Here is a 27,900-nt window from a genome sequence, read left to right on the forward strand (position 1 = left end):
GAAAAATGTAGATTAGTCGAATTATACAATTACAATATATATTAAATCATCATCAAAATGTGCATTTCGTTTGATCCGAAAGTCAGTTGTATTACTTAAATTATCATCTTATATCAATGCATGATACATTTTCATCGGGACGTCTGCTATCTGTGACATTTTATGGTATTGAAACCATTCATAAATTATCTGAAATCGAAATCCATAATTATTGTTCTCGGTATTTAAGACATTAGCCATCTGTTTGAAGACACTGAATTTATTGGGACGTCATTTAATGTCAAATCCCCATTGAACGCATGAAGGATTTTCTATGAACACAACAGAATGCTCAAAACTCCAATCCCATAATGACATGTAAGCAGATAATGATCAGATTGGTCAGTTTAGGCGTGACGGCTTAAAGACAGATTTGACGTTCTTAATGGGAGTTAAACAAATATCAGAAATAGAAATATTCAATTTCATTTAAAGTAAAATAAATTTGAAGCTATTGAGCTTAAACGAAAAATATGGGTAAATGAACACATTTCAATTGGGAAGGCCTATTTGGAAATATCGACACAAATGAAATAAAACAAATATATAAAATCAGCGTACATACAACGGAGTTATTTTAAGTATGATTTCTTGCTTTGTCACGTTTGTAACGATACCAGGTAATCCGCATGTGCACTGAGACATCAGGGATTCACCATTTCATTTTGAGGTTACAATCGTTAACTGTGTAGCTGTGCATGCGAATTTTAAGCCAATTTCGCAATGAAGAATTTAAATTACCCAATCATTAACTGAAAATTAGTTTTTCGTAAACTGCGATATTATATAAGTTTCACAATTTCTTGATATGCGATAAAATCACTATGTTTGAAACTGATTAGTGCGTTAAATGTTCGTGTGAAAACCCATTTGTAATGGTTGTCTATTTCTGCTAAGTCGTTGTGGTGTGTTGGCGGGTTTTAAGTTCACCACTATACGCCAAAACGATTAATATACCCCTCAGTACGACACACAGAGAGACACATGTCGAAATTGTCGCTGTAGTGTCCTTTTGTCTTTTTCAGAAAACTTTAATTTGTATCAGACAATTTAAGATCAATGTCAAACAGAGGAAAAAATTATAGATATAAACCACAGTTATTTTACAAACATCAAACAATTTGAACATGACAGGTTTTTCCTATATGTCTCATGGGAGCAACCAATGGCCTTTACGCCATCTTGCTTTGAACATAGCGAACGTTTAACCATTCAAATAAACGTTAAGCACCGAGAGCAATAAGCACATTTGATCTCCGTGATGTTTTTTATTATGTTTATTTACTATTTAAAAAATGCGATCAATATTTTATTACCGAGAATATCGTGACAATTGTTGTAAAAAAAATAAGACTGTAAATAACACACAAAATGACTCATTTTAAACATTTAATTATTTGCTTGTGTTATCTGCATCGGTGCACGTAAACTTGCTTCAATAAACTGCATTGAAAGAATATTGACCGGATTGTTAGCAACCGGAAATTGAATTCCCAGGTGCCACGTGCATCGCGTCTTTGCTAAGTCCGTCTCAAGTCTGTTCGATGATAGATTCATAGAAAGATCATTCAAAGTTATTCACTGCTTGAAAGACGTACGAGTTACACTATTGGTAAAAAAATCCTTACATTTGTCAATGGACGCACGTGTCGTGTTTTGTAATTTTAAAGGTTCGAAAGCACAAACGATTGAAAACAATATTACTAGTATCAGTATTATAAGAAAAAATAGTGCTTGCATTGACGCATGCTGCTCGTCAAAGAATAAACGTTGAAAAAAAATATTGATGTATAATTTAATTTGAACAATTATATTTTCGTCAATTTATAAGTCACCAAAATTCATAATGATTGTCATTACATAATATAATTAAATTTAATTGATGTTGAATATTTAGCAAGTTAATAATTTATCAATTTTTCTCCCCATGCACTTGGCATATCGCTATCAAAATACAACGGTAATTTATTTACATGTACAACTATGCCTATAAATTAATTAGTAAGGTCACCAATAAAAGTAAGGCTTACAAAAAAGTTAATTTTTCCACTTCTCCAAAAAAATATGGTTAATTGATCGGCAAAACATTTGTTTTGTGAACGTTTTTATTATACACGTATTATTTTCAACTTAAATAATATATGCAGAAATCTTCAAAATCTTTATTGTACATTATTAAGTTAAGTTAATATATTATGTTATCGAATTTAGCAATCATGAACGCAAATACATGGGTTAATTTACCGAATATCCGCAAATCAGGCAAACAAGATTGAAAGCCAAGGCTTGAATGCTAAAAAAGCGTATGGTCGGAACCAAAAATTAGGGTCGGTCGGTTTAGCGGAAACACATAAACGTTTTTTTCCGCATACAGCTATTTAGAATTTGAGATCGTTAATATCGTATTAAGCAAGCTATGTTATTGGTTAGCATACACAAATATATATCATCCTACTTCTCAGTTAGACCAAGTATGCACAAATTTTTGACACTTCTGAATAGTAATAATAAAGGAACGCTTAGGAAGTTAGCTATTTACTGTTTAATATGCTTTAAAAAAAGAGATAATTTTATTTTTACCTGACTCAACGTCTATTTTCTCATTTGAGTATATTTTATAATTAACTGAATGCATATATTGTGTTGCCTGTTACCACTGTTTTCGGTACACATGTTGTTTATATGTCAAAATAAGAGCAGTGTTTATATTAACACAAAACACTCTCACACATACTTGTTTTCACCTATCGGATAATTAGTTAACATTTTGGTAAACTTGTATTGTATAATACAAATCTGTTATTAGTTATTTGTGCTTTGATTATTTATATATTGATTTCGAACAATTTTCACGCATGCATGTATTATTCTGAATCATCACGATGAGCTGTTATATGCTTAAGTGAAATAAAATATTTGTTCTGTTCTGTTCTGTTACTATAAACCAAGCGTGTTTGAAGGAAGTTTTCGACCCTTTGTCCGTATCATCCCCTGTCTCAAGAAGCCATGGTCATCGAAAACGCTAGCTTCAATTACCGGTTTAGGTGTAAATGCGGCCTTTTGACAACACTGTAATGACAGCGCCCCAAAAGCCGTCGGCAACATTCTGGAAATTTTTGAGACCACAGAAATGGGCAATGTCGCATTTAATTCAGAGCCAAGGACTCAATGTGTTTCTGACGGGAGTTAAGATATTAGTGAGTGCGAAATCCTGGGAAATCAGGGGATGCGAAGAAATAATGTACCTTAATTACAAGAAGCCGCGATGATATTACATTCAAAACCCGATGCCTCGAACTCGCTGCGACCGACAACAATAGTTCGAGCCATCCGGAATTCCAGCCAACCGATTTTCAATGTACTTCTGTTTACTAAGATACATCTGCTTAAGATTTACCTCTCTAGTTGAAGAGTTTTCATACTGCCTAAAATCCGTACTACTGTCTCCTTTTGAATTAAAAAGTGTTCGATTCAATCAAGTTGACATTTTACATGTTGTGAAGCGGTCGTTCCAGCAAAAATAATACTTCATCTACAAAACCGCCAGATTGTATACAAAAATGTCATCATTTACTCAAATAAATACACGACTGAATCGATGACAGTGTGCAATAATGACGTGCATTAATCAAGTGCGTCTAATCGATTAACAGCTTTATGCGACCCGAAGCGAGTTCGATCCCAACAACGGAAAAGTGTTACCGGGACTGTAAAAACAGTTCGAGCCATCCGATAATTCGACCGTCGCGAATTCGAGCCATCAGACATAAATAAAATATGAATAAAAAGCAATTAAAAGTCGGAGCTTCGTAAAGAGTGCGAGCCAACCGGAAATGTATGCCAAGCGAGTGCGAGCCATGGGGTTTCGACTGTAATTTGCGTGATCACTCGTGGATTAAAATCAATAATACATGTATATCAATTAAAAAAAACACTTTCCAAATAGTAGCATCAACACGTTGTAAAAAATGTTTTAAGCTCGAAAGTATTGTCTCCAAATGTGAAAGATTTTAGGGAAAAAATACATCTCTGGGGGTACAAACCAACGTAAAAATTCGATATCCGTTTCATTTCACAAACCATTTCATTTGTGATTATTTGAATGAAATGATATTGGTATATAAAAGAGGTCGAATTGTTAGTGTGTGCAAAATTAGAGGTGTTTGAGTTAACAAAATGTAGTTCATTTAGGATATGTCTATTTTTGTTGTTAATAGTTTTAGAATGAAGGAATATAAAGGTAATTACATATATATTAGACAGTAGATTATTTATGTCGATGTCCTTGATATGGATTTTTTCTGCGTGTTTAATGAGAAAACCTTTGTTTATAATCAGCTTGGCGAAAAACGGTGATGGTTGTATATTCAAAAAAAGCAATCACAAGTTGTTTAAAAGATAAATGTGCGTATCTTGTAGTTATATATTAAAACATTTAGTCTGAAACTTGCTAGATTTGGGGAAAATTATGTAAAGGTACAAGTCAAACTGATACAATTCAAATCTTTTCAAAGTCACAAACCCTATCTGATTGGCACAATTGGTAGAGGAAATCAACCAGAGTTGTTTGTACCAGTATGGTATTGTTGGGGGATGTGGATAACAGCGTCTTTAATTAATGACCGTATAGTAAACGTGCTGTGCAGCAAAATGAAACGAAGTATATATATCATTTGAAAGTATCTCATTTTATACCTCTTCATAGCCTTAGAACCATCGATGACATGTGTAAGTTAGCATAGTAAAAAGTAAAATCAAAATCGAAAAGGCGAAAACGACGATATACATTATACTATCAATGATTTCTTTTTGTGTTGTTTAATTTACTTCAAAATAATTGCCTCGTTTTATCACACAAATATTGTTCGGAAAAATATCTTACTCGTTTTGCTGAAAATATCGTTATCATAATATATATTGAATATAGCAAACAATGAAACTCCAGAAACGATATCAGGAGAGCAACGATTGCTCCCATTGACTTCTTATGTTACAAAACTCCAAACTATATACAAAATGTTATCAAAACTGTGATTAACTGACACAAGTGTTGTCAAACAGCAGCATTTATTGCAAGAAAATGAACAACACAGATTAACTTTTAATTGAATGTTCAGTTAAATTGTATTTCAACTCCAGCTGTCTATTTTAACTTGCAGCACACTGTTATGAGGTTAAACATTACAATATGAACTGTTGTACTTGTGGCAATGGCAATATTACTAGCTGAATGACATTCGTCGTCAAACGCATAGGCGCTCGATGGCAATGCTTTATTTATTTTTTAGTTACCCGTTGTTTATTATAATGCATACACATACGAAATCAATAAAAATCTTCCGACAAAACGTCTTCTTTAAAAAAAGATAGTTCGACTATGTACATAGATATTGACAAGGTAGGGCACTCGCCATTTAATAAGCAACGGAAGTGCGTCATTACCCATAATTAAATCGCTGTCACCCCGCTCGCTTTTTGAAATGCGCGCGCAGGCCGGGAACCTTGCTCTTTCTCTATCTACTTTCGGTTTCAACAGAAACATCCCCAGACGATGCGATAAATCGCTGAAACTATTGTTTAACTCACTTAATGGGATAATCAACAAAATATGTTGTTAATTGCATACACATGACTCATTCCTTAACAATTGTTTTACCGGGATCCTCGCTCTTTCTCTACAACAACAGCCAATACACACTATGGGCGCCAGATTTAATTTTTCACGCGCTGATTTTTGTTCTGGAAATCACCATGGCAGAAAAAATCAAGTTAAACAACTGGGTTCTGTTTCTGTGTATGTAAGAAAATAACCCATGAACCCAATAGAGTAACCTTTCGTATTAAATGATTAAGACATGATAAATGACCGCAAATGAGACGTTAAAGCACACTTCAATGAGTAATTGAACTTCTGCCTATTGATCGTAATTATTTAACAAGGAATACTTCCGTGTAGTTGAAATGTAAATTACATTAATTTAGTACACGCTTTTAAAGGCACAGCAATTTATACGAAGGTTTCTTCAGATAAGATGTTAGTTGACATATCGATAGTGGCATTGTTTATGAACCAGTTATAATCATATTCATTATTATATAATATACAATAGTGACAACAATTTTATATATGTAATGTTTATTTCACGATATTTAGTGTGTACATGCATTTGAACAGGTATCATAATTGTTATACATGTCAAGATAGGTATAAAGCTGTACAAACATACAGTTGTGACTAACTTAATTTATTGTGTAATTTTAGACGCAATCTTGCAAACATAAATTTATAACGATAATTTCACACATGTTGAGTACCGAAAAGGTAGGTAATGATATTTAAATTCCTGTAAAAATATATATTAACTCTTTGTGCTTGTGTTTACATTAGAACGGATTAAAGCGCATAGACATGTTATGTTATCACATATAAACGCCACAATATGCTTTTATTAAGAAATAAATAGAGTTTCAAAGTTAATTGTCTAATCCATCACATGTACAATAAAATACATAAAATATCACAATTTACAAACATGCATGGCCAATCTTATAGATTTATAATAGACATTTTAAGTGTGTACTTTTACGATTAAAACTATTGCCTTTTTTACAAAACCATGTTTCATTGATATGCATCATAAAACCAGATTGCCCCTGTTAACCTTTTGTTAAACACCTGCAATAAAATATTGAAGCTGATCACACACTGGTGATTGTAAAACAGGGCACTAATGCGCATAGTGAAAAATGATGTAAAAGAGCGACTACCAGCTAGGATCAGATCCTAAGTGGACTGGTTAAAAGTGGCCTTCTGTATTTTAATAAAACAGTTATTTCAGATGGTAAAATAATAGGAGATATTTATATAATACAGTAAACAACTAATTTCATTAAAGCCTAAAGAACTATAATTGAGCGAGAATTGATCATCTGTAATCCTATATAATAGAATCTATACACAAAGACACTCAATATACTATCAACTTATGACTAGAATTTCTTATTTTACACAAGTACATGATATATCAAAGATAATAAATATACTATCGCTGCTACTTACCTAAAACATGCAACACTACTACTTATTTACATATGTAAAATTTTCTTCTTTGTTACATTAAAAAGCAGGTTTTGGCTAGGATTCTTGTTAATCCTTCATTGATAAAAAGGGATTTCAGCTTATCGCTATTCGACATTTTCATTTTTTTTTCTGATATTATTATACATGCTACAGTCTAATAATTTATGACTTTCAATTTCAATTGTATTATCTCTACAAAATGGACAGAAGCGTCTGTCAGCAGGCAGACCTTTATACCTTCCTGTCTCGAGGCGAATCGGAGCAACGCCACACCTAAATTTACACAGGGCCGATCTATGACTCTTAAGGATTATTAACTTACAATATTTATCAACACCAATGTTCTGCTTAAATATACAGTAGCTTCTAAGCTTTCCACCTCTACCTGATACACCATTACTAGAGTTAATTCTTTGTAGCCAATCTACTTCATATTCATTTAACATAAACTGTTCAATGTCCTTAACAATAACACCTTTGGATATAGGTCTAGAAAAATCGTAATGATTTTTAAGATTGCAATGAGATAGATGCTTTCGCACAAAGAAAAACCAATTTTTACATCTTTCTGATTTGGTGCTAGCCCATAGTGCTATGCGCTTGATTAATCTAGAGGAATTGGTAGTGGAAAGACGGGCCCAGTAATTTGCCACCACTTTTCTTTTGCGGATAGGGACTGGAGTCCAACCCATTTCTCCAGAAACACCAAGATTTGGGGTGTATTTCCCCACTCCTAGATATAACCGCATTGCCCTGTTCTGGACAGCTGTTACACATGGAAAGGATTTATGCCCCATATAGCCGCCCCGTAAGCAATGACTGGCCAAACAACTGAGTCGTAAAAGTTCGTGAATACATCGTATGGTACACCACCAATTTTGTATTAACTTTGGCAATAAGTAAACCTAAAGCTTTACTAGCACTCTGAGCTACCATCTTAGCAGTAACATCAATATCCAAAAACTCATTCAAAACTATCAAAACTAAACCCATATATTTAAACTGATTTACATATTCTATCACTTGGTCACCACATGTGAACACAACATTAGATCTCGGCATAGATATAAATAGTGAATCTGTGGTGTCAATCGATAGGACTCTAAATTGATAGGGCATAACGCCATCTAATTGAGTTTAATCAGTTGCACTGGTCACACGTGCTCTCAAGTAAATATGACGTTTAGGTAACCAAATACATTATTATATCTAATTTATCATTATAATCGGTTTTAATCGATAGTAGTTTGTAAATGTTTCGATAGTTTTTGTTTACCATCTCCTTTTGGTGATTAATACATATTACATATCCCATATACATATATATTACTAAATAACCTTTACATATGTTGGAGTTTGTACTCTAATTGTATTACATAGCTTACCAACGAGTATACGATTAACTAAACAGCTTTGTACAAAGCAATACAGATGACATCCTTGTTGATTGTTATAGACAATAAAATTATAATGTGCAAATATTATGATAGTTTTGTTGATAACATATTTCTATTGCCTTATGTGTCATAAACATGGGCATAGCAAGATATACGTTATACATATACATAAAAACCGAAAGCAGATACATATAAATAATTGACTAATTTAAACATCTAAATGAACGTCGTTATATCAAACAATCGCGGCATTATGTCTTTCCCGGTACAGCCTCACTGCTTACACTGCTTGTGAGGTATTATTTATATATTGTAAACTGTTCGTTGAACTTTTGCGTATTGATTCCTCCTTCAAATCAGGTCTCTTTTGTATTCTCATAGGCTGACTCTTCTGAAAGCGAAAGATGGTTAAACAATATTATTTAAGATGACTACATGTATACACATGATTAGAACGTATGCATCTCTTATGCGATGTCAAGTCCGTGCATTTAATAGCATACATAATGTATAAACAATACATTGCACTACACTATGTCGCACTTTGATGTGTAAAAAGTAAGATAAATCAAATCTATAAAAAATAAACACAAAACAACCGGCTATTTAAAGGCAATCATGCAAGGGTGACCAATAAATGTTTAATATTTAATTCCATTGGCTAATACTTTCCTATAACTCCAATGGGTAAAATGTTATTATAAAGTGTTCATACAAAGGGGATGTATACCTTGCATTTCAATGTCATTTGTCCGCAAGGTCTTACTATGTTTCACCCTTCTTTCACGAGATAGTTGGATTTGAAGTGACGAATATTCACCAGTAGGTCTTAAAAGAAGTTTCAGAGTTAATAAAACAATACACGAGATTCCACAAAAAAGGAGAAGTGTTTGGTGTTTTAATCCAAGTTCAAGCACTACTTTATATAACATATTTAAATATAAAGAATCATAAAGTTAGGTCTTAAGCCGACCTCATAAAAACGTACACACAATTTACTGCCTTTTGGTAAAATAAGATCTGCGTGGTAGTATTTAAAGCCCATATTTCTTAGAAGTTACACAATATCGAATCTTAAAAGGTTGACTGTCATTTGTAAGCTTGAAATGGATATGATTGCAACAGGTTTGCTCCAGACAGGACAAGTAAAGTAAACTTACTGTACTTTAGTTTATATCCGACTTCTTCAAAAACATGGTATACACGTAGGTAACTACAGTTAATTACATTACGTATTTATAATTTAACGAGGCATTTAGACTATTTTAGTGTGCAAAATTAGCAAAAAGAGGCCTCTGATCTATATTATATTGTCTTACATGTTTAAAATGCTATTGTTTCGTATGACCTATTGTTATTTCTGTAACAATATTGAAAATTATATGTTATGCTTGTCAGCAATATTTCTATTTTGGTGTTGTGACTATATTCTTAGTATTATTAGTATATTAGAACATTATTTATATTTGTTGTGGCATAATCAGCTAATATCCTGGAAGATAAAATTGCTACTCGATCACCAACAACGTTGTATTTCCCGGTATCTAATTATATAAACTGTAATATAAACGTGATGAGAATAGATAAACAATACACTCACCTTTGGTCGGGGGCTAAAATATAATATAGTTATGTTAGTTATGTGAGAACATACAAAATACTATCATGACTATGTCATAACAATCGTTCCACTTGTCATGTAAATTAATGTATACGTAATACATATAATTAGACCCAACGATTAATAAGCAGTAATACAATTACCTATGTGGTAAAATAGATGTTAGCAACGTTTTACTTACTAAGAGCCTCGTAGTGTGTTTTGGGGGCGTTTTCCGGATTATCCTTATCTGACGTTTTGCTCCTTGTTTTAAACATAAAACACGAGTTCAATTAATACATCGAGTAAATAAATTATTTCATGTTTTGGGCGATGATTTCAACACTTTTCTGATTATATTTATCAGTAACACTTCATTGTAATAACAGCTACATGCAAGCAATTCTTTATTTTTGATCCAACCAAGCAAACATATTTAATAAATGAAAGTTTTTACACATTCCGCATTATAGTATGTTTAAGTGTAGATTTCAATACATTTAAATGCGTTAATTGTTAATGACATAGGAATACACTTTTTAAGAAGAATAGACTAAAACAGAGCGTGTAAGTAAGTTATATGATTGAACAATAAATACACTATTAAAACTATCGTTTAAAAACATATTATTTGTTCCAAACATGTTATTATATTTAATAATACATACGCATTAGCAGACTGCAATCCTTCGTAGGCTTCTGCAAAAAATGTGTACAGACGACGTGTTTTGCATTCTGAGATTGACATTATCGGTATACAATATATTTAACAGCGCAACTTTTATATTAAAGTTTAACAAATATAGTTACATAGCACCAACGAACGAGATGCAACGTGAAAACATAGCTCTTTAAAGATGTGCCTTACAGTACAACGGTGCAGGTTCAGTTTAAATTATTCAAAATCAACTCCAATAACAATACAAGAAAGTAAACTCACGTTTTGTTATTTCGTTTTTGCCGCTCACATCTTCGTAAACAGCTGCGCGGCTTTCTTCACCTTAGCAAGAAATATATTTATGGTAATATATAAATACAAATACATGGATAGTATTAAATGTATCCATCCGAAGATTTTTTCGAGATGAAACAATTATCACTTTACCATTACGGGAACAAGAGGTAAGCATTTCATATTTCAAATTTTAAATCATTTAAACGAACCCTTCTTCGTGCATTGGTAAGTCAGACGCAAGTAAACCAACACTGCAATGACGCCAACAAGAATAATCCCCGGCACAACTCCAGCAACGATTGACCCTATTTGGGACACCGCTCTCTGAGTAGCACATGTTTTGCTGTCTGAAAAATAAGTGTTATATAATATGCATCTTTTTATATTGTATTGCTCGCTTTATTGTAAATAGCGTCAGTGAATAAGTGTAGTTATTAAAGGTTCTTGATTCAAACAACGTTCACACTAAGGAACTTCTTCTATACCTAGTGTTGTAAATGTAATAGTATCACTAATATCTGATATTCCGATCTTGTTTATTGCATATATCCGCGCTTGATAGTCTGTTGCTGGACTTAAATTTTCGACTGTGAAGTTCATCAGAAGCACAGATTTATCTTCAACAACAGACACTCGATCCCATCTCGGAAACTCAATTTGTTTGTATTCGATGTACAATGTTTGCATGAAGCCTCCGTTGTAGCCAGTAAGCCAATAAAACATTGCTGTATCTTGAGGATGCAGGGGTTGTGTGTAAAAGAAGTATCTTGGCGTGTCGGGTCTAGCTGTAACCAAAGAACTGATAAGTCATTATATCAATGATTAGTCATGATATCATTGATATAAATTATATTAACTAACCACAGGCTTTTCGTAAAGCTACAATTTCTGTATTACGTTCTGTAAACCACAAATTGACTTTAACAAATGGATCCAAAATGCGGTAGGACGCATACCCGAGGGAGACAATTCACTATGCTTTACAAAGCAATAAACATGAAAGCTATATTTAAATCTGTATAAAGTTATATGTGTTTCAATATGGCACAGTAACGTAGTGTTTCGCCTGTGTTAATTGGTATCGGACTCTGCAAAATAAATTCCTTCAGTATTTGGTAAAATTGTTAATTATAAAGATTTCGAACAAGTTATCTTAGAAATGATAATTCTGTTTGTTATAACTTAACGCAATATGAATGCGCCTTTTAATATAATTTAGTAAGTTCATAGTGAAAACATGTTTCTGGACAGAATGATCGAGCAAACAATGGACGTTCATATATAAATCATCATACCTACGGGTATTCGAAAAAACGGGTATAATTAAGATATTCATGGAGACTCACATGAGGCCATGGAGAAGTAAAGCATGATGTATATCCCTCCTTGTGAGTTGTTAGCTAGTACTCGATAGCTTCCAAAATCTGCCTCCTGGATCTTAGAAATGCTAACATTTGATTGCGACTGGTCATCGGACGTAAAGATTGATATCCTTGCAGAGAGTTTAACGTCTTTCCAGCCTGATTCACCAAATTTCTGCCAAGTATAAACGGGCGCTGGATATGCGACCACCGTAACGGAAAAGTCAACAGAAGAGAGTAGACTACCAGTTACGTTTTCAATGAGTTTTGCAAATGGAGATAGCCTCGGTTTACCTGCAATTAAATATAAACATATAAACAAATAATCAGAATTTGGGAATATATGTCTTAGAATATTATATACTACAGGCTTTCGGAAATGTATAGATACTATTTTTAATTTGATGTTTACTTGTATACTTACATAACACATAGTAATGCAGAATCTTCATCTCTGGAGATTGATTCAGTTCATTCTGTGACAAACACGAGTATTCCCCCATGTCATTCTCGCAGGAGCTGTTTGGTTTAATATACTCTATCTGTCTGACAGAGCTCATTTCTTGTACCGTTACGCCATTTCTTTTCATAGTAATGTTAGCCAATGGATTACTGTCAGTCACACAGGTGAGTTTGAGCGGACTGCCTTCTGATGCTTCAGCGGTCATATTCTGTTGGGCAGGATTTACATAGAATGCAATTATCGCACTCCTGTCTGTAAAAAAAATCACAATTAATAAGTTTTAAAGTAAAACACACTTCATCAATATTTCACGTAACACATTCCAAAAGAATATATTATTTAGAAGATAACACTTTTTTCACACAATGCAAAAAGCAATATATTAACCTTACATAGTACAATGACAGAAACAGACGTAGTCCTCGTCCAGCTAGTCTCAGTGTGTAGTGCAGTGCAGGTACAGGTTGAGTCTTTATTCACACCAGCAGTCCAGTACACAGTCCGTGTTACAATGTTACCTTGCTTTGAACCATTATGTGTACCAACATAGCAGTTCCAGGACAGTGTTGGCAGTGGATTACCTCCAGTGACAGAGCATGTCAGTCGTTGCTGATTTGACGAGCCACGAATCATCGTGTATACACCAGCATCAGGTAAACCTTCTATAACTGGACCATCGGTGGGTGGATCTACAGGAACATGTAGTGAATGGCATAAATATCAACCTATACTTATTCGCCGTTTGTGTTACAACAATAACAATGTCGATGCATGTTTGAGTATGATCTTTTTCCGAAATACCCACACTTTATAACAACCATAGTCAGACTGTAAAGAGATTCATACACACTATGTCCAGTTGAGGCCTGCTAGTTGAATGCACGGTATCACCACCATTTGTTGCCCTACAGAACACTCTGTAGCCGGCGTCTTCCCTCAAAGCTGTGTATGTCAGGATACTGGTCACCTGGATTGTCCTATCTTTGTGTCTGCTTTGGGAAGATTGTATTCCTGTCGTGATTGCAACATCAGATGTCTCAGATGATTTGTACCATGTGACCATCGCAGCAGGTTTCCCCCATGCAGTTCGACAAACGAATGTATGGGTAAAGTTTTCAACAACCCGTACAGTGTCAAACGACGGTGATAGCGTCACGCTCGATATTTGAACTGAATTTATGAAGTTGTGAATATAAATAAGATGGTAATGTAATTAATATATAAAGAACTTGATTTTAATCAAATCTTCACTTATTTAAAATTAATTGTTGAAACTCTTCAGCAAACATTAAAGAACTGAAGAGATTTTTGACGAGGCTGCTTCAGCGAAGCAGCTCGTCTAAGTTATCATACCGTGAAAAAGTCTTCACAATGGCGACCTATGTAAAAGACCGAACCAGTCCGATTGAGTTAGCTAAATTTTCTCAATCGGCATAGCTCGCTGACTATCATTGATAAAGGTAAAGGCGGCTTGGTTCCCGTCCTCTTTCAAATTTATCGAGAGGTTCGGAACAGGACCCAGACACCCAACATCTTTTTCGTACCCAAAATTTTTCGTACCCATTTTTTTGTACCCATTTTTTTCTAACCCCATTTTTTTCGTACCCAAATTTTTTTTCGTCCCTTAATTTTTTATCTTTAACAATCTATGTACCGGTACTTAGGCTGAATGGGTCAAGTTCCCAACGGGTACTACTTCCCCGTACCCCGGGTACTTTGAAGTATACTTCACCGTACACCGATTTTCAAATGATATGATTCCCCGGTATACTTACAGGTACCCCATATTTCCTAATAAAAAAAATCATACCTAATTTTTCTTCGTACCCAAAATTTTTCGTACCCAGTTTTTTCGTACCAAATTTTTTATCGTACCCAATTTTTTTTCGTTTTTTCGTACCCAATTTTTTTTCATACCCAAATTTTTTTTCGCACCCACATTTTTTTGGGGCATAATTTTTTCGTACCCAAATTTTTTTCGTATACAATTTTTTTTCCGTACCCAAAACTTTCGTACCCAATTTATTTTTCGTACCCATATGTCAAAAATGTGGGTACGAAAATTTTCGATACGAAAAAAAATTTGGGTACGAAAATTTTGGGTATGAAAAAATTATGCCAAAAAAGCCTCTGTTCTTTATAAAGTTTTACAAAGAACTGTGGATTGTCTAAAAGTCCATGTACACTGCAGCTATGCCAAATCTTAAATTTAGGATGCGGATAAATGACAAGCAATAAAAATTACACAATTGTTGTGATGTAGATAAACTTAAATTGATGCTTTTATATCCATCCTCTTCAAAAGCATCGTCACACCAGTACAGTCAGTACTTTGATTTAAACAAGTTGTTAAACATGAAATACGTGTTACACTAAGAATAGGAAGATATAATGAACATAAAAATTAAAGCTAAAATGCAAATCTAAATTGATACTTAAAATTCATTGTTCTTTATTTTAAAAGAGAATTTTTAATATTTGTCAAACAATTCCAAGCATCTGAGAGTGCGTTGGTTCTACAACAGTTTCCAGTTTCCGATGTTTGCTTAAAAGATATTCAGTTTACTGATTAGTATTGGATATTGCGATTTTAAAGAAGATTTAGTTTGTTTTCATCATGCATATATTTAGGGAACAATAAGATTTTAGCAATTTCCAACATTGCTTACCCTAACGTCATGATTGAATAATTTCAGAAGAGGACCGCCATATTATAGTACAGGCCTAATACCAAACCATTAGGCATTGTCGTTTCACATGAGTAGAATTTTAAAGTTCTTACTATATACTAATGCGGACAAGAATGGCCACAGGGAGGGGACAGTTTTGAGTCCAATAAAAATGATTAGAAACAGCTTGCTAGAGGAAAATCACGGTACAAACACCAAACATCATGTAATTGCAGTTTCAGAGAAGATTTTTTGGTAATTTTACCTTATGCATAAAAGAATAACACGCGACCCCACTGGAGGGAACAATTTTGATCCTGGGGGCATGATATAAACAAGTTTGGTAGAGGACAACGAAATAATGTTCAAGGCTTTTTACCACACATGTGGTGCTTGCAGTGTCAGAGAAGAAGATTTTTAAAGGGTTAACCATAAACATTTAAGGAAATTAAGTTACTCCAGAGCAAGTTTTACTACAAACGACAACGTTTCTAGAAAGCCGCTATACATCAAATCTATGTTTAGCTCTTGTATGTTTACATAATTGTACTAATCATTTCGCCATGTGTAAGAAATACCGTGTCAATTGAACATCAACTTATTTGATTTAAAACAAGTCACTCCAGAGCAGGGTCGATTGTTCACATACAAAAAAGACTTGAGTTCAACATCGTTTGCAGAAAGCCGCTGTACAAATCAAATATCTGTTTAGCTCTGCTTACCTACACATGAAGTTAATAGGACAAAATTGTACAACTTTAATAGATGGTAACACAAGGATCATTACAAAGATGTTTTATTATCATCTGCCTGGTGAATCAGGAGGAGAAGTCGTTCGAAGAACTGATTTACGCACGCACAAACTGATTGACAAATGAAAAACGGTATCCTAAAAGCTCAACATGAGCACTTTGTGTTATACGTCAATGATAAAAAACGATAAAATTTAATTTTATTAAAAGAAAATAAATTATCCAACGGTACAGAACATTTTATTTGTAGGTATAAATAAATGTGTTAATCATTCACCAAATAACCAAAAGTCATTGATGACCTTATTGATTCCATAAACTCATTTTTAAGCCGAAAATTGCCATGCTCAAGCAATACCGTATCAATTGAAAATCTACTCAATTGATTTGAAACATATATGCTTTTCGTCAATTTATTAAGCATGCACGATTTGATTTCAAAACCTAGTAATTGGAACTTTTTGATGTTTACATAATTATAAATTGTATTTAAAACTTTATACTTATTTTTTTTTTATACTTTTCACATGTGTACATTTCTACAAGCAGAATATTCATTTTCCTTCTAGTCCAACCATGCACGCATAATGCAAGTGAAGATTTTATGAAAAAAAATACCGCTCCAGCGATGTTTTTGGTTTTGGGTGCCATCTAGTTAGAACTATTTAAAGGAATACCACGACCCTATCGTGTGTTCCACGTCGAACGTTCTTATATCTATCTAATATCTCATTCAGTGACACCGTGTTGATTTATTCACTCGATTCCTATATACACGTAGTTATAAAACAACTGTTTTACACTCATTTATTTTCACAAATGTATTCCAATTTGTTTCAGAAAACATTCAAATCATTAGTTTGTTGAGAAACAAATAAAGATGGAAATCATTTTGCAATTGTGTACGCTTTACGGTCTAAGCGAGAACACTGTTAAAACACTCCCCAAGTACGTAAATTTGCTAAAACATATTTCCAATACTAATCAAATAAGGTGTTAGAAACTGCACAAAAGTTGCACGTAATAACCATCCACGCAAAAATATTGTGCAACATACATATAAAAAGAAAAACAAATGAAAGGTGTTTAGATTATGATAGTTTGATATATATTTGTTTCGTCGTAATAACACAATTTTTGTTTCCACTAATCCGATCGACCCTAATTGTTGATGCAACGACCAGTGTTTGCTATATTCGATCAACATGTATTATTAACTTTTTTTACAGATTGAAAATATATTGTAAAGAGATGAAGACGATTTCTGTCATTTAGCAACCTTAATAAAGTAGAAAATAACTTGCGTATAGTTACAGAAAATAAGCTTCCTTAAAACTCAGATTGGACAACATACCTTCCTTACTTTTTTATAGTTGCCAGTGAAAACAAAATAATAACCTTTGTTGCCTCATGATCAATGTTTATTATTTACATTGTTTACCTTGGTAACATTTTGTCTGAGGACTTTAAATATCATGTCTATGCATATGCTAAATTAATAAAAGTTACCAAAGCTGACACGGCTTTACGATCATGTTATATTTTATCAAACCGTTCGAAATGGACATCTTTTACTATAATATTTATCGAAAGAAGAACCATATTATCAGTCCATACAATATTATCTTATTTATACAAATATCTTGAAAAGATAGTTTGACGTTATATTGTGAATTATTATAACAATCACTGCTCTGTATATAGTATTATCACTTCGAAATAAGTTAAATAGTAAAGAAACAATATTGTTTTTCATCTTACAGCTAAATGATTTTATAGAACATAATAGATTGTGTACTTAAATTTATCCCATACAGAAAAGATAAGGTTTATCTCACACATATGTTTATCCCACACCTAAAACATGTACATATGGACTACTTTTTTGACCTTTCATCCCTGTTTAAAGGTCAAATGCAGTTTAGACTTGTAGACGATTTAACTTGTTAAAATGTATTATATTTAATTAGCATTATATTCACCAAATAAAAAAATGTAGATTTTGTTATTTTATTAAATTGTTATCAATGACAATAATCATAAATATAAAATTAATAAATGAATCACTATTACACACTGAAGTACTGTCGTCTGCTTCACATAAATATTGAACAAGTGAAAATTCTAATCAGAAGAACAAAAATGTCAGATAATATTGATAATATAACATTTAACATTTTATGGGATGATATAATACAAAACGATATAGAAGATGACTCACTTAAAACTACAAACAAATCAGCGAACGGGACAAATGAAGAAAACGGAACGATAGAATCGCAAAGTGCAGATCAAATTGTACACGAGGTATCATTTGAAGATTTTATTAAATTGTACGGATTTGATGCACGGGTTCTGGACGATACATTTAAAAATGTAACTTCTAATGAAGTAGCCAGCATTCCGATTCCTGAACTAAATGAAGAATTTGAGGACATTGACATTTGCACGGTTAAAAAACGTATTTTAGAACAAAAACACACAAAGCAACATTGAAAAAAAGAAAAAATGATTTTGAAAATTCCTGAAATTAAAAGGCGAGAGCAGAGAATAGCATGTACTTGATGTTTATAGTTTAGATGAAGATATGGCAAATTTCATTCTTTCATGCAAGACTTAGTCAGGAACATATTACGAACCCTCTAGTATTAGAAACATCATGTCAAGCATAGATAGGGTACTAAAACACAACAAATATCCATATCTGATCATGTCGAACACTGGCCCCGAGTTTAGTCTATCGAGGGATGCCTTCGCAGCAAGATCCAAGGGTCTAAAGAGACAAGGCAAAGGTAACAAACCGAAAACTGCTTCTCCATTGACTGACGACGAGATTGAGGCTTTATACCAGAAACAGATTCTTAGTTGTCAGACTCCCAGTGCCTTGCTGAATACCACGTTGTATAATAACGGTGTCCACTTAGGCCTTCGGGAAACAACGGAGCAGTATAATATTTGTTTTGAGTGATTTATAATCGTTTAGCCATTTCCTTTGAGTTTTCTCTATTGCCTGAAAAAAAAACAATAAAGTAACATTGAGAGATTATTCTGAACAAATAGTAAAACATATTACACCAAATAAGTCGGCAAAGTACATTTATTGCACACGGTAGAGCACAAAGTTTTGAAGTTTATTATTTTAACAAGAATTTTGCAAATGATAATTTGCCCCATAGGTGCAATAAGGTCGCATCTGCCATTTCAGTGACACAAGGTACTTTTTTGCACCAATGAGGCGATATTCCAAGAATTTTTGTTTTTATTTCTTAAAAACCAAATTGTCTCACTTTTCAAGGTTTCCAATAATTATCTCTTCTTTTTAGCTAGGAAGACGTTACCCTCAGAACGGCAGCAGATTGCACGGAGTTCTTTGAACTGAATGAGCGCCAGACCAAAACAAGGACAGGTGGTGACATTTCAAACATCAGGAAAGTGCCACCTAGGATGTATGCCACACAAGACGACATATGCCCCATCGCAGCGTACAAGTTGTTTGCCTCTAAGCGACCCAGTGGATATTGTCAATCAGGATGTCCAATCTACATTGCGCATAGGACCCGGGCTTTGACAGGACCAGATTGCCAGTGGTCATGCAGATGGTCGGCCTCAATAAACTGGGACACATGGTTCAAAGGATGGCTGAGCAGTGCGGGCTGGACCGTCAGCGCCTGACTAACCACTCTGTTCGGAAGCAAATGGTCCAAATGCTCAGGAACGGAAACGTTGCACTTACTGACATTATGCATTTCACAGGCCACAAAATCACCCAATCTGTATTGAATTACAGTGCGATTTCTGAATCAATACAGTAGGCCGGATCACACATCCTGTCTGGGAAGCGACGGTATCCAGTCACTGCAACTGTGACGTCCCCACCATCACCATCAAGGATTGAAAAGCACGATGATCACGATGCAGCACCATCTCTCACATCTAGCGCTTTCAAGGAACCAACATCCGAACCCAGGCCCGTCAATATTCCGAACATTGATGTTCATTCTTTTCCCATCCACTCGGAACAGAATTACGTGTCAGTCTCATCTTCGATGAATCTCCTTCAGACACACTCTCAGTTTTATGGGACAGTCTTCAATGTGAACAATTTCAACTTTTACACCACGTAAATCCATCGATCGTTGTAATTCGCGTGACATTTGTTTAATTTTTTGTTCCAGTTCCATTCGTTGTGTAGTAAACTGCCACATGTGCTGTACATGATTCATTTATGATTGCAAATGGCGACCTTCACCTTTTTTGACGGAAAATTATGTGTTTATTCTCATTTAATACTTTATATTTAATTATAAAAATGTGTATTGCAATAAATTGATTAAATTTGAACCTAGGTCTATGATGTTTAATCCCTTTTTTTTTCAGCAATCGTACGTTTAAATTTAGACCTTTTCGCGTTCATGCGCAAGAAGATCGACATGTTTGTATATTAATACGCGAGTAAAAATAGGTTAAAACATTAAAGGTACAACCCCCGATTTTTAATACATTATCGTTTCGTATAGATTCGTAACATTTTTTAAAAATTATTTTGTATGATAAATAGAATACTATGTAAGTGTGATTGTGTACTTAAATTTATCCCAGTCGTCTCAGAAAGGCTTACAAGGCTTTAAGTACACAATCACACTAACATAGTATTCTCTATTTACATAACAGTGCATTTATATCACAGAGCATCAAAAATAGAAGCTGTGTTAATATGTCTGCTAGAACAATGCTATCATTTAAAAATTCTTGGTAGATTTCATAAAGTAAAACACAGTTGAAAGTTAATTACTTGATACAATGCAAATTAAAACATAAAAAAGATCATTACCGCAAAAATTGTACTTTTTATCCAGATGATTAAGTAAAACCCATAAAAGCGCTTCTTCCTGACGATTAATGTATCTTATGTAAAATAAACTTGCTTGAAATTAAAGCGCGTTCAAACACGTGTTGAGCATCTTAAGGCCCGGTAACACAGCGATTTACGGCTTAATCACGGTCACAACTCGTCACAAATTGATCTCCCGTGAAGCAGACGATGTTGTTCGCGTTGATGTCGAGTTTAAGACTGTATACTATATTTCAGATTGAATATTTAAAAAGTGTATTTATGTAAAATAATAAAATAAGGATTTATTGTTCTAATACACTGCAATTCCTATCCTTAAGATATATCTATATATTAAATGTAAAGTTGCAATTTTGTATTGTTGAAAAGATATGCCCCATGCACAACTTGAAAGTAATATAACAGCGAAGCGAAATAACTATCAAAATATGGAAACAAAAGTTATATGTTAGTTTATGCTGAAATTTAATCAATTACAGGTACTCACTTCTCATGTTTAAAGTAAATATCTCTCAAAGTTTTCAAGATACGATGATTACATCATTTAAGCTCAAATGGTTAACAGTAAAACTATGGACGCAAGAATTGTACTTCTTACGCGCTATATAATGAGATCTACTTACATGCCAAGTTTAAAATATATACCACTTTCATATTATAAGATTTACTCCTAAAACAATGTTAGTACATAATAAACAAAGGGCAAAGGAAACGTCATTGTGCAGAGCACATTCATACAATTTGATCTACATGAACAATAAGTTTCAAATTGATACCTGTTTTGGTTTGTGAGATATGCTTCGGACAAAATGTAAGAGCACAAATTCCCAAAGGACAATAACGCAAACACTTGGTGTGCAAGATTTATAGTTCTAAACAATTACCCATTTCCTACGTATTTAGTTTTAAGTTGAAATCCCTTATTTACACTTTTGTAATATTCTCCGGACATAATTTACACAAAAGTACAACATTAACAAAATACAATATTAAACCAAGAGAAAAACGAGTTAGATTATGGTTCGATGTCTCTTACCCAAGACCTGAAAGACGCTTTTGAGTTTTAAAGGACCAATTTAAATGTTCGGCAAAGATTTTATAAACACTGGTTTTCTGAGCAAGTATCATGGCGATAGGTTAAAAAATATTTCAACGTTAGTGTTTACAAGGTTACATGATGGCAATAAGCAAAAGTACCACGTCCCCATTTTAAATGGAAAAGATCCTATTTTCGAACTTCGCCGAGATTTCTTTAGAAACAAGATGTGTTTGTGAAACACTATGTCCCCCTCCATATATTTTAACTTTGACCTTGAAGGATGACCTTCACCTTTCACCACTCACAATGTGCAGCTCCATGAGATTCACATCCATGACAAATATCAAGTTGCTATCTTCAATATTGCAAAAGTTATGGCTTATGTTAAAGTTTGACGCAAAACAACAAACCAACAAACAAACAGACAGGGCAAAAACAATACGTCCCCCAGTATAGCCTGGAGGACATACAAATATAAAAACAAAGTTTCACGACGAAAATACTAAAATGTGACTTTTAGAGTGTTAACAATGTTTAAATGTCCCATAAAAGTAAAACAACCCACTAAATAGGAAGCTTGTTTTTTGATGGACTTCAGTTATTAGTATACTATGCAAAATAGTATACAAAATAACAAAAGACGATAATTCTCAAAATAGGGTAGTAAGAGTTATGTCTCTTATGCAATGGGTATCCCCTGAACGAGATCAACCTACATATTAAGTTTCATATTGATACCATGTTTACTTATCGATATATATTGTAGATAAGATATGAAAACTAGAGGGCGTAATCGCTCTCGTTTACTTACCTGCGATCTGACGGCATTGAACTGTTATGTACAGGTTTTGTAATATTTATTAAATAATTGTTTCTATAAAACATAATGCAATGATTCAGTATTAGAACAAATTATCATATATTTCATCTGACGCGGAATGTGTTGAAATCAATATTTTACATTCTGCTGGTGTTGGGTATGGTAAATTAGAATGTTTGATTGCATTTGCATTGAATATTTGTAAGCATGTTTTATTTATATCTCGGCGTGATGAGTTTGAACATAACCTTAACATTGTGAGAAGCAAGTGAGGAGCACATACACATAATTATGCCAAATTTGTTTTATGTGATACTTATCTATTGCAATAGCAAAAACTGTACTACTTACTAAATATCTGAAAAGTCAAATAACTGCTTGACACCTGCTGTTGAGCTATAGAACTTGTACATCTCCATTGATCTCCATCCTGATCACGTGTCAGGTGTTTAATGGTGCAGGTATACTCCATGGATCTGCAGCTACACACAATATAATCGGGAGGAATATCTGGATCGTAGATGCACTGGTCAGTGCCCTTTATCAATGTGGTAAGTACGGTTGTATCGATAGTTTCACCATAGCGTCTCCTTCTCCAGATGGCATAATCCTCAACAGGTGACTGTAGAGTGCATTTGATTTGTAGGGAAGAGTACTCGGTCTGCACGGTGGAATTAGAAGTGATTACAACCTGGCCATATGCAACTGAAACATTTTTACAAATTAATATAAACACACAGGAGTAATTGACCTGATGGAATAATTAATGGTCGCGGGTAACCAACATACGAGTTGCAGTGAGGCGTGCAAAGCCCGGAGAGTGTGGATGGTAGTCAGGACTACACTGCTGTGGGCCACTGAATGACCGTCTTACATACGGACACGACTGTCAGCTTATAAGATGGTAATCCTATTTTGTACGATACATCTCCTATGTTATTAAATCAAATATTATTTAATTTAAATTTATAATGACTCCTTATAGAAAATATCAAACATATATATAATCAATATTCGTGTACTTATTTTAAGTATTGATCATTTTAATACATTGGCCCGTATAGGAGACCTGCGCCTGCTTTGTTGTAAAGAATAGCTCACTTACTTGGATATACTTCTGGATTCATCACATATGTTTTTAAATCAAATATAATTAAATTTAAATTGATATTGAATCCTCATAGTAAATATCAAACATATACATGTATATAATCAATATGCATGAACTTATTTAAAGTACAGATCATTTTAATACTTTGACCCGTATACGATACATGAAGTTGCACGCCTGCTTTGTTGTAAAGAATAGCTCACTTACCTGGAAAGACATCTGCATATCCTAAAAGGTAGGCATTCCAAATGAGTATATTTGCTATTTTGAAAGAAAATTTGATCGCATCATGTGTCAGCCACGGTGTTAAACTTCTGTCTGTTCGCATATTCTGCTTTTAGCGTGTAAATAATATCTGTGTTAAATTCAATTTATTTACAATTAAATATTGATGACCCTATAATTTGTATGTACAAACACTTATTTTAGAGTATGCAATTAAACTTCGATTATCATATTATTTTACAAATTGACTCTTTTCATAATTTCTCAAATGCAAAGTGAACAATAGTCACACCAGGAAGTTTTAACAACTTACACGTGTACCCATTTCTTAAATGCAAAGTGAACAATATTCACACCAGGAAGTTATCATGTAGTTTTAAAACTTCCTCTTCAAATAAACGTGTTTGCTCCTGCATATGTGTTTATTACCAAATAAATTTCACAACGGAACAAGCCGAGCGTTTATTAAAGCCACTGGAAGAACTTTGCGAAATTGAAAATTTTCATATAAAATTACCTTTTTTCTATTAGATTTGCATATTTAAAATACAGTATTCGATACAATGATTTGTTGTGATCAATTATTTATGTTTTTGTCCCACAAATACAATCGATTTCTATCATTATAAATTGATTGTTTTTGTTTTTAAAAAGTGATGTTTTGCTTTTCCTCGGATTAACAAAATGTCGAATTGTGTTTAGGTTTTAAACATAATTTCAAGGGGCCTTTTCACCGATTTTGGCAAGTATGGAAGTTTGCCATTAAATGCTTTATATTGATAAATGTAAACATTGGATCTAAAAAGCTCCAGATAAAAATCAAGAATAAAATTTTAAAAAGCAAAAAAGTAACACCCAACAGGGCTCGAACCACTGACCCCTGGAGTCCTGGAGAAAATTTGTACCACTTAGACCACTCGGCTATCCGTGCTCACACAATGACGGATGTATTATATACTTTATATAAGCAATCCTCGTAGTTTCACAAAATATAACGACAACAACAGAACACTCCAAATAATTCAATCGTTTCGCGTTGCAACGCTTTATAATTTTCAGATTTTTAAATCTTCAAAAGATGCATATAAAAGCTATTTTAGAGCATAGTCATTGTTCAGTATACTGTTTCCGCACAAATATCATAACGAAAACGAAAATTTGCGAATCTGAAACAACTTTTTTTAATTTTGTAAATTTACCAAAACGTGAAAAGGCCCCTTTAATGATAATAAAACTCAGGTGAATTGAAAAGTATTTGTTAGAGGATTTGGTGCGTTCCGTTTAGCGTGTAATATTCTAATTATATTCATATATTGTTTCACTGAGCTGTATTTCTTTGTCTTTGCTAGATAAGCAGCGTAACGGAAACTAGTTTGTGGCTTAGCTGGCACAGGGCAGTAATTCATCTCAGAACAAAAGGACATGTAAGCCTTTTGATGTACGTTGTAGGCATTCTTCTTATTTTCCGAATACGTATTACTGATGCAGAAATTCACCTCTGAGTCAAGACCGCTTCTCTTTTGCAGCCTGTAATTTAAATGCAACACAGATATAGATTGCAATACCTCAGCTGTGTCATTGTGTGAAGATGGCGTTGACTAGCTCCATGTTCATGTAATCTACTAACACAATCGATTCCATAACAAAGGGGTTTTGCATGTCCTCTTATTGATATTAGCGCAAGCTGCCATATTGTCGCAATGTACAAAAAAACATTTATTTTTCCACAAGTGTGACCATCTATGTGTCCAGGTAGTTTATAAGTAAACTAGTCATTGCTTTTTGCCACGGTGTATACGTACACAAAATCACCATGAAACAATGCCCCCTGCAAGTTTACAAGCATCAATGGAGAGTGACGTGGCGGTTCTGTCATCCACAATCGGTATTATGCCATTGAACGTTTGCATGAATGATAGCCACCACTCCATATCTTGTCTCATTTCAAGCGTAATGCGAGTACGGTACCAAGGTTTCTCTAATTTATTACACCGATCTATAAGCCTTCTTAAATGCGTACGTCCACCGTGAATGCATCGTGAAAGCCAGTTTAATTTTCCAATAACACTTTGAACTTGGCGCTTAATAATCCATTTACAATTAAGTGTCCTCTTTAACTCTGAGCGTATTTCAAATATTTTTTCCTCTGGCATGGAACGAGTATAATGTACGGAGTCTACTGTGACTCCAAGAAATAGTAATCTTTGAAGCGGATCTTCGACTTTGTTAAAATTTATCTGGAATCAAAATTCCCGCAACAGACGAATAAGCTCGTGTAAAGCAGTTTGACAATCGTCGTACGTTTGGGCGATGATAAAACAAAATCGTCTAAATAACAAATAATCGTCTTAAAACCCTTTCTTGCCATAATTGCTCGTACGGATTGTATTACACGATTTAATATCTGGGGCGACATTGATACACCAAATGGAAGACGTTTATCGATCTTAAAGGTTTCATGAGTGTCTCCAGAGAATTTCCACTTAAGCCCGGTTGCTTTGTTATTTGATTGATGCAGTTTCACACTTCTGTAAGCATTGGCTAGGTCTACCTTTGCTAGGAAAAAGTGAGGTAATATGTAATCCATGGAATTTTTTAAAGTTCGGTATTTGAAGTATTCAGTTATTGCGTAATCGTTTAGCGCTGAACCGCTTGGTCTGCTGCAGTCATGAATCAACCTGACTTTAGATGAGCCTTACTTAGGAATCGCGCATAGAGCTAAAATAATACACGTTTTTTATCTACAACTTCGTAATGCTCATTTTCAAACTCTGTTCAAATTTGGGATTCACAACGCGCGCGCGCATCAGCATTTGTTTTCGATAGGTAATTATTAACTTCAACATTTTCCTATATTTTTCCGGGTCGACGATGTTAAAACCATGTTTTATTCCATTAAGAATTAACTCGCGATCACAATAATCCACAGGTAAATTCCGTTCCCACGCTTTGAAGTTCAGGCCCGTAGATCGTGTTAAAATGTTTTTGGCTGGTCGGTGGTTGTCCCGGCTTCTTGGTGACGGTACCGACACTTGGGTCCAAATGGGCACGATCCCTTTGCCTTGAATATCCGACAATCTTCTCGCGAATTTCTTGAAGTGTAAGACGGTGTTTGTTGCGTGACGCTACGCGGTCGTTTTGGGAGTAGAATTTTAAGCTCCTTACAGTCATGTCACTTGGAGACTTTTATAACGCATCACTTAATCATATCGATCATGAACGGATTGTGTTGAAATTTGAACCAAGAATAATTCAACACTTATCTGACAACAAAATATCAAACTTAACAAAGTAAAAACGTCACTTCAAAAGTCAAATTCGCAAACTCGTAAAATGTAAATAAATAACAATTTGAAAAGTAAAACGCATAAACTTACACGTCTTAATAACTGACCGGTTTGCAACATGCCGATTGAGCCGTTGCGCTCCTGAATATTCATACGAGCCATTTCGTTTTTCTTTTGTTTATGTTATGTTTTTCTTGTGTAAAAACTCACCTAGAATGATGAAATTGAAATTAAATTGGAATAACATGT

At 33.9% G+C, this 27,900-nt stretch overlaps 1 protein-coding gene and 1 long non-coding RNA gene across 2 annotated transcripts; both read right to left on the bottom strand.

Annotated features, from left to right (window-relative positions):
- Positions 1 to 6,500: 6,500 nt before the first annotated feature.
- On the bottom strand, positions 6,501 to 9,477 carry LOC127873614 (uncharacterized). Its single transcript, XR_008046297.1, has 2 exons — positions 9,248 to 9,477; positions 6,501 to 8,908 (listed from the first exon to the last, which is right to left on the bottom strand). It is a non-coding gene; the product is annotated as an uncharacterized LOC127873614 (long non-coding RNA).
- Positions 9,478 to 10,061: 584 nt separating this feature from the next.
- LOC127873998 (hemicentin-1-like) lies at positions 10,062 to 24,639 on the bottom strand. Its single transcript, XM_052418099.1, has 11 exons — positions 24,347 to 24,639; positions 23,380 to 23,733; positions 13,743 to 14,066; positions 13,289 to 13,585; positions 12,858 to 13,148; positions 12,419 to 12,727; positions 11,558 to 11,857; positions 11,282 to 11,419; positions 11,058 to 11,117; positions 10,786 to 10,816; positions 10,062 to 10,381 (listed from the first exon to the last, which is right to left on the bottom strand). Exons 1-11 carry the CDS (start codon positions 24,465 to 24,467, stop codon positions 10,312 to 10,314), a joined length of 2,295 nt encoding a protein of 764 aa, XP_052274059.1. The 5' UTR covers positions 24,468 to 24,639; the 3' UTR covers positions 10,062 to 10,311.
- Positions 24,640 to 27,900: the final 3,261 nt, after the last annotated feature.

Source organism: Dreissena polymorpha, chromosome 3, assembly GCF_020536995.1.
Source record: "Dreissena polymorpha isolate Duluth1 chromosome 3, UMN_Dpol_1.0, whole genome shotgun sequence".
NCBI classification, from domain to species: domain Eukaryota; kingdom Metazoa; phylum Mollusca; class Bivalvia; order Myida; family Dreissenidae; genus Dreissena; species Dreissena polymorpha.